A 7,683-nucleotide genomic window follows, 5' to 3' on the forward strand; every position below is an offset into this window, starting at 1 on the left:
GTTTCTAAGGCACGAGAAGGCTGGGCTGCGGTCTGGGGCGCCCGCCGCGGGCCTCACGCCCAGACCCCCAGAGCGCAGCCCCGGGCTGGGGTGGCTGTGGCGGGCAGGGACCCCCGCCACAGTCCCGAGGGCCTGAGCTGTCCCGTCGCTGCAAGGTCAGCAAGGTGAGCTAGATTTAATTTTTTTAAAAACAGGCAAACTGATTTCTCTTTAAAAAAATAAAATCTCTGGTCGTTAAGGTCACTTCAGCTGCTTTAAAGTGGCTTTTCTGGAATGACGGAAGTCGGCGCCAGGCCCGGCCGCGGCGGCCTAGATGGTGGACTTGGAGAAGGACACCCGCAGGTGGTGGCTCTCGCCCAGGTCGTGGTTGTGCAGGTCGATGAGCGCCTGCACGGCCTCCTCCACGGAGCCCATCTGGATCAGCGCCATCTTGCGGTCCTTCCTGTGAGGGCAAGGGGTCAGAGGGTGCGGAGCCGCGGGCGGGACGGGGCCGCGCGGGCAGGGCGGGGCCGCTTCTACTCACTGGAAGAACTTGAAGCCTTTCACCACGCCCCCGTTGCTGGAGAACAGGATCTTGAGGTCCTCCTCAGATATCGAGGGCCTGGGGGAGAGGGCGCAGAGAGGCTGAGAAGACGCGAGGGCTGTTCCCACCCCGAGCCTGGTTCTCCGTGAGCCTGAGGCCTTCCTCGTGGGACCCACAGACAGCACCAGGAGTCTCCACTGGGCAGAGGGCCAAGCGGGACCCCGCGAGCCCTCGGTGCCTGGCTCCCTGTCCAAGTCTATATGACACGGCTTGAACCCAGGCCAGTCTACCAGGCCGCACCCCCAGCCCCCTGGTAAGTTTTGGAACAGGCTCCTAGGTTAGTCTCCCTGAGCAGCTGAGGCTGGCCTTGAACCTGTGATCCTCCGTCTCGGCCTTCAAGGCACTGGGATGGCAGGCATGGCTCAATGGTCAGCGCTGCCCCAGCCCTCGGGAGGCAGAGGCAGGAGATGACACGTTTGAGGGCAGCCTCGGCGAGGTGGCGAGGCTCGGAGCGACCCAGCACAGGACGGCGCACTCACGGGATGTTGGAGAGGTGCAGGGTGGCCGAGGGCGGGAAGATGTTCTGGAAGTTCTTGGAGCCGGGCTTCTTGAAGCGGTGCAGGGGCGAGTTGCCGTAGTCCTTGGTCAGGCCCTGGTCCTCCTGGCCCTCGCGGGGCAGCTGCACGCTCTGGTGCTTGGACAGCGTGATCCGCACGGGCTTCCCGTGCAGCTTGTGCCCGTTCAGGTGGCTCATGGCTGGGGAGGGGCACAGGTGAGCGAGCAGGCCGGCGATGGCGCCCCTCCCCCCACCAGCCCGGGCGGCCCTTACCCAGCTGGGCCTGGCTGGCGTCGGCCATCTGCACCAGCGCGTTCTCCTTCTTGTTGAACAGGATCTTCACGCGCTGCACGTCACCGTAAACGCCTTCAGGAGCAGGGACGAGAAGCCCGTGAGCGCGTGCCGGGGGGCCCCCGCCCGCGGCCCGCACCCTCAGGACTGCTCAGCCCGGGGCCTGCCCATTCCGCCGCCGGAGCCTGCCTAGCGGCCCAGGGCCCTTTACAGGGGCAGCTGGGTTGAGCCGAGTAAGGAGACCGTCAGGGCGCCCACTGCCGCATGCTACGCTTAGGCCTGAGAAGCATGCGGGGCGGAAAACCATGCGCGTCTACGGCAACGTAAAACCGCACACCGGAAGCACACGTCTAAGAGGCCGAATGCCAAACTCCAAACTCAAGTACATCTCAGGGCGTCAAAGTAATCTCAATTAAATGAAAACAAGGTAATAAAAGTGTGAATAACATACCGAAAAGAATAAAGAGGCTTTGGGGTGTGACTCTCTTTAGAGGACAGCAGAGCAAGGCAGCGAAGGGACAGGGAGAGGGAGAGGTCAGGGGCATCGTCCACCGCGAGGAAGACAGTCCCCAGGCGGCGCAGTGGTTGACGTGACGAAGTTGTCAGGATGTTAATATTCAAGGGCAGGTTGGTTCCGGAGAGCAGGGTTTGAGGGGGGATTTTGGTTTTTTATTTATTTATGTTTTGTTTCAAGCAACAACAGGAAGCAGAAGAACCGTGCAGTCAGTTGGCAAAGAAATTCCGGATCAGGGCAAGAAAAAAAACCGGGAAAGGGGAGGGGAGAAAAGAAAAAAAGTAGCAAAAAACACAGGTCAGTAAATACATAAGGAACAAGGCAGTGTTCTCTCAGCCACTCCCACTCTCACGGCCAGGCGCGGGCACTCCGCGCGCCCCCTCGAGCAGCTGCGTAGGCCCCGGCAGGACGCCTGCCTCCAGCCCAGGAGCGCCGGGCACGCAGGGAGGAGCAGGCCCAAGCACTGAGGGCTACGCGCTGGCACCAGGCCAGAGCCTCGCCTCAGCCAAGCTGCCCAGCACCAGCCCAACGCCAACTCGCACTCCCTCTCGCACGCCTGGCGGGGCCGAGCGGCCCAGGCTCTCTACTCTGGGCTCCCAATGCACTTAGACTGCCTCGGTGACAAACACTTGCAAATCAAGATGCCAGGGAAACAGAAAACTCAGAGCGCTCTCGGAAAGAAGGGTGAGCGTGAGCGGCGTCGCAACATGGCACGGACGCAGAGCCAAGCGGCCACGCCTGCCGGCCACCGCCCCAAGCCCGCCCCACACCACGCAGCTCTCCTGGGCGCCTGGGAGGAAGCAGCACATACCTCCGGGTTGAGGTTGCTGACCAGCAGGACCGAGTTCCCAGCCCCAGCCAGGCCGGGGATGGCGATGCGACCCGCCGCCGCCGCCGCCGCAGCCGCCGAGGGGATGGCCAGGGGGGCCAAGGCTCCGTGCACGTTGGGGACGGACAGGCCTGCAGGGGAAGAAGCGGCCGGGGCATGAGCATGCGGCGGCCTCCGCTGCACCGAGAGGCGCGGGCGCCCCTCTGCATGCACACAGGAGCCACGGGCGGTGGCCACCTCCAGCCCTACGCGGGGCGCCCGGGGGCTCACGGCCCACGCATGGGGCCGTGTCTCCTCACACAGCACCGGGCCCACTGGGCCACGGGCCCATCTGCATGCGCCAACAGCACAAAAGCACCGGGCCACGACACAGACGCAGGCCCTCTGCAAGCAGGGCCCGCCACAGGAACGCCGCGGCCGCGTGCACGCCCATGCCTCCATGCAGACGAGCACGGCGGGCACGCGCCGACGCCCACGGCGCCGGACGAGGCACACATGTTCTGGCCGGGGCTCATGCTCCTCAGCCTCGGCGGCCACTTGCTTACCAGGCCACTCAACCTCAATCTACAGGGACACATCCCTCCACACACTGCGTCACGTCCTCGCCCGGGCGCTTGAAGGGAATCAAAGACTGCGCGGTCAGCGCCCTGGCACGCACACGGCCCGCAGGCCGCCCTGCCCTGCCCTGCCTAGCGGCTGCCCTGCGCTCCCTTCCCCTCTCCCGGGAGGGCGGGCCTGGCCCTGCCGCTGCCGGGCCGCCGCGTGAAAGCAGCCGGCCTGGGAGGTGTGGCATGCAGTGTCTGGGCTAGTCGAGTACCTGTGGCTTGAGGGATGGCAAAGGTGGGAGGGAAACCAGCTCCTGCATACGGGGAGGCTGAGATTATACCAGGCGCACCTAGAAACAAACAAGACACTAACCACCGCAGCCACCTCCGCGGCCAGCGGGGTGCGGGCCCTTCCTGGGTGTGCGCACTCGCTCCTAGCACCGAGCCACGCAGGGCCGTGTCTCACCGAAGGCGGCGGCCATGGTCTGGTCCAGCGCGGGCTGGCTGTCCCCGGAGGGCAGGTCGGGGCGCGTGTAGTCACGGCTCTTGTCGTTGTTGTATTTCACGTTGAGGCTGGTGAGCTTGGAGAAGTCGATGCGCAGCGTGCAGCAGGCGTTGTAGATGTTCTGTCCGTCCAGGGACAGCTTGGCGTGCTGGGCGCTCACGGGGTCGGCGTACTGCAGCAGCGCCTGGAACTGGTTGTTCTTGGTAAACGTGATGATTTTCAACACCGTGCCGAACTTGGAGAAGATCTGCAAGGGCCGAGAAAGGCGTGAGCCCGGCTGTGCGCCGCCCGCCAGAAGCCGCCCGCCGCGAGGCGCCGCCTCACCTGGTGCAGCACGTCCAGGGTCACGGGGTAGAAGAGGTTCTCCACGATGATCCTGAGCACGGGACTCTGCCCGGCCATCGCCATCCCGGCGTCCACCGCGGCCGCAGAGGCGGCCAGGGCCAGGTTCCCCGACTGCACCGAGTTCACGGCCTGCAGGGCCGCCTGGGCGCGCTGTGGAGACAGCAAGTCAGCCCGCCGCCGGCCGGCCCCCGCAGGACGCAGGCCGGGCAGGGGCTGGGGACACACCGCCTGGTTGGGGGAGCTGTCCGTCTTGAGCTCCTTGTGGTTGGAGAACTGGATGTAGATGGGCTGGCCGCGCAGCACGGGCGTCACGGAGGTGTAGTAGTTGACCATGGTGTTGGCCGCCTCCTCCGTGCCCATCTCCAGGAAGGCCTGGTTCTTCCCCTTCAGCATCAGCAGGTTGGTCACCTTCCCGAAGGGCAGCCCCAGGGAGATGACCTCGCCCTCCGTGACGTCGCCGGGCAGCTTGCGGATGTGGATGACCCTGGAGGGGACGCCGGCGCTCCTGCTGTCGCCCTTGAACTTCTTGCTGTCGTTCCCGTTGGCTGCAGGGCGGAGGGCGCTGAGCGGGCGGCTCCCTGGCCCGCCCGTGCCCGGCCCCCCTCCCGGGTCACAGCCGACGGCCCCAGCGGCCCCAGAGCCGACCCCAGCAGCTCAGTGAAGCCTGAGTGGCGAAGTGCGCCCTCAGCCCAGGGGCGAGGCTGGGAGGCGGGCGCTGGCGGGCCGCCACTCACCTGCAGAGGCCGAGTTGCTGCTCATGATAAAGGGTCCGTTACTGACACACGAGGAGGAGAACAGCTCGTCAGATCCCCGCTGAAAGACAAGAGCCACGTGGCGCTCACTGCTGCCACAGCCCGCCTGTCCCGAGTCCCGGGAGCCCCAGCACCCGAGCAGACGCTGCCCCTGCTCACTACCGCCACAGCCGAGCCCGCGCCCGCCCATCCCCAGAGTCCTGCAACACCCGAGCAGACGCTGCCCCGCTCCCGAGCCGGGCCTGTAGCTCTGCACTCCCCTCTCCCATGGCCATGGCCGCGCCCCCACCCCCCATGGCAGTGGGCTCAGCCTGCGCTGCCGCAGGCCAGCCTGGTCCCAGCAGCCAGGCAGGGCTGAGCCAGGAAGCCTCAGCCCCCCTAGCCGCCCGGCTCCTGCCGGCGCCCAAGGTGTCCTCCAGGGGGCTTCGGCCCGCCCGCCAACGGGGCCCTCCCTCCAGAGACAACTTGCCTCCTCATTAGTTTAATTGAATCAACGTTTAGGAATCACACCAGGAGGCGGGGCCTGGCCTAGGAGGCAGACATGGCCCTGCTGTGGAGCTCAGGCCCACACCTGGAACTGGAGACGCTGGGACGTCCTTGGTTACCCGGAAACGGGCCCTGGGGCTGGGCCAGGACACTGCAAGGCCTTGCAGCAAGGCTGCACAGGAGCAGCCCTCCTCTGCCCGCTCGGGCCCATCAGGGCCCACCTGCGCAGACTTTTAGCTGGCCTAGGGTTACCTTGGGAGGGGGTGGAGGGCAGCTGCATCTCCCAACATCAGCCCCAGGACCTCACCCAGAAACCCTGGGCCCAGCTGTGGCCTTCAGCCTGCCCCTCCCAGGCTGTCTCAGCCTCCCCGGCCCCCCACCCCGGGAGCACTCACTGCTCACCTGGCCACGCCAGCACCTCCAGCCAGGTGCCCACTAGGTGCACAGGCCAAGGTTGGGCCCCTCCAGGGAGCAGCAGGGGAGCCCGAGGTCGTACCCGCTGGCTGGACACAGGTGTCCCCACAGGGCCGTGCACCTCAGGTATGGCCTTGCTCCAGAACCCAGGACACATCTAGGCTCCAAAGTCATTTCCTGCCCACGGCCACCCCCTCCTCCTCGAGAACCCCGGAGCTGGACAGAGGCCAACACCCATGTGGCCGCTACCCTAGCCTTAAAGGGACATCTTCCCTTCCGCCTGGGCTGGTGGGTGGGAACACGCTTCCTAGAAGTGGCACTCTTGGCCGCCTGCCCGAGTCCTAACTGCCTTCCCACGGGCATGGCCGGCGCACCCAGAACTGTGTGGCAGCCGAGGCCACGCCCGCCCGGGCCGCAGGCCAGCCGGAGCAGCGTCCGCAGCACGGCGCCAGCCTGAAGCAGCCCGGCCCCAGCCAGGGTGAGCAGGCGCCCAGGCACCACCTGTGCTCGACCTGCAGATGGGCACGGGCACCCTGGACCGAGACGAGCCCCACTCCTGCCCTGGCCGGGGAGGCCTGGCCGAATGGCAGAAGCCTCCCCTCCCCACACCCAGGGCTTCCACCAGGATGGTTTCCTGCCCTCTCGCGCCCCGAGGAGGCCTCGAGGAGCAGCCCCGAAGAGCAGCCTCGAGGAGCGCCCCGAGGAGGCCTCGAGGAGCAGCCCCGAAGAGCAGCCTCGGGGAGCGCCCCGAGGAGCAGCCGGGTGGGCTGGAGGACACACCAGGTGCAGGCCACGAGGGAGGCGGCTCCCAGGAGCGGCCAGGCTCCCTGAGGCACCACCTCTCCCGCCGCAGCACAGGCCTGACCCACTGGGTGGGTGGGGGGCGTGCAGGCAGCTGTGCACACAGGCAACCAGGGCAGCCCCAGGGTCCACCTGCCTTAGGGTGCCTGTGGTGCCTGCAGGGCTCTCAGGGTGAGAGCCCTGAAGACAGGACGTCCCCCACATACAAGCCGCCCGTAGCACAGCTGCCAAGAGGCCCTGACCCAGCCCACACGCGGTGCAGGCGGCGCCTGGGAGCGCCGCTCACTCCCACCATCCAGCAGCTCTGGAAGTCAAGGCAGACGGGCCTGAGAGCCTAGACCTCTCCAGGCCACAGAACACGCCAAAGGTCCCCGGACAGCCAAGGACCAGGGCCCCCACTGGTTCACCTCAAAGAGTCCCAGAGAAAAGCCACCTGTGACCTGGGGGCCTACTCTTCTGAATCACAGCGCCACCAAAACACGGAGGAAAGAAAGCAAGGGCAGCCCGGCCGTGGCGGCTCTGCTCAGCCCCGTGGAGACAGGCTCTCGGCGAGGCTTCGCAGGCCAAGGGTGTTTTCAGCGGAGGACGGCCCCCCAAGCCACGGTCCCAAGCCCACACAAGGCCCGGAGCAGCGCAACCCCCGTGGCCAGGGCTCACGGCTCCGGTCTTGAAGAGCTCCCGCCTGCGATCCCGACCGCCTGGGTTCAAGGCTCAAGTCTTCAACGGGTACAACTGCTGCTCTAGGGTCTAAGCCAGCACAGGGGACCGGCCCACTCGAGAACACGAAAACCAGGAAGCAGAGATGCCTACCTTTGTACCAACTGCTATGTCTGGGACGATGCTGTGGAGAGAAAAGGGCAGAAGTCAGCCAGGTGCACTCGGGCAGAGCCTGGGCGGCCAGGAAACCGAGCAGGGCGGGGAAGTGAGCAGCCACGCCATTTACTCCGAACTGGAAAAGAGGCCATCCCTGCGCGTAGCCCCTCCCTCCCCGCAGGCCCCCAGGCCCCGCCTCCAAGAGCCGCAGGAGAGCACGAGAGACAAAAGACACCCCCTCGAGAGCGGCGGCCGGCCCTTAAAGTTCAAGGGCTCCCCTTTGCTTTCTCAAGTACTGGAGGTGGCCGG

General features: G+C 66.3%; 1 protein-coding gene across 2 annotated transcripts; it reads right to left on the minus strand.

The window, feature by feature from the left end:
• Nucleotides 1–309: 309 nt before the first annotated feature.
• On the minus strand, nt 310–7,398 carry PTBP1 (polypyrimidine tract binding protein 1; the record flags this gene model as incomplete). Of its 2 annotated transcripts, none has more annotated exons than XM_080712763.1 (12): nt 7,372–7,398; nt 4,843–4,921; nt 4,334–4,653; nt 4,088–4,258; nt 3,725–4,010; nt 3,531–3,608; nt 2,696–2,844; nt 1,822–1,855; nt 1,353–1,445; nt 1,063–1,279; nt 524–601; nt 310–442 (listed from the first exon to the last, which is right to left on the minus strand). In XM_080712763.1, the coding sequence occupies exons 2-12, from the start codon at nt 4,865–4,867 to the stop codon at nt 310–312; spliced, it is 1,584 nt and encodes a 527-aa protein (XP_080568889.1). In that variant the 5' UTR covers nt 4,868–4,921; nt 7,372–7,398. The 2 variants fall into 2 exon arrangements, with proteins under 2 accessions (XP_080568889.1, XP_080568890.1); XM_080712764.1 differs by having other exon boundaries at nt 4,334–4,529; nt 4,839–4,921; nt 7,372–7,395.
• Between the last annotated feature and the right edge of the window lie 285 nt (nt 7,399–7,683).

Source organism: Muscardinus avellanarius (genome assembly GCF_963383645.1).
Source record: "Muscardinus avellanarius genome assembly, chromosome: 16".
NCBI lineage: Eukaryota > Metazoa > Chordata > Mammalia > Rodentia > Gliridae > Muscardinus > Muscardinus avellanarius.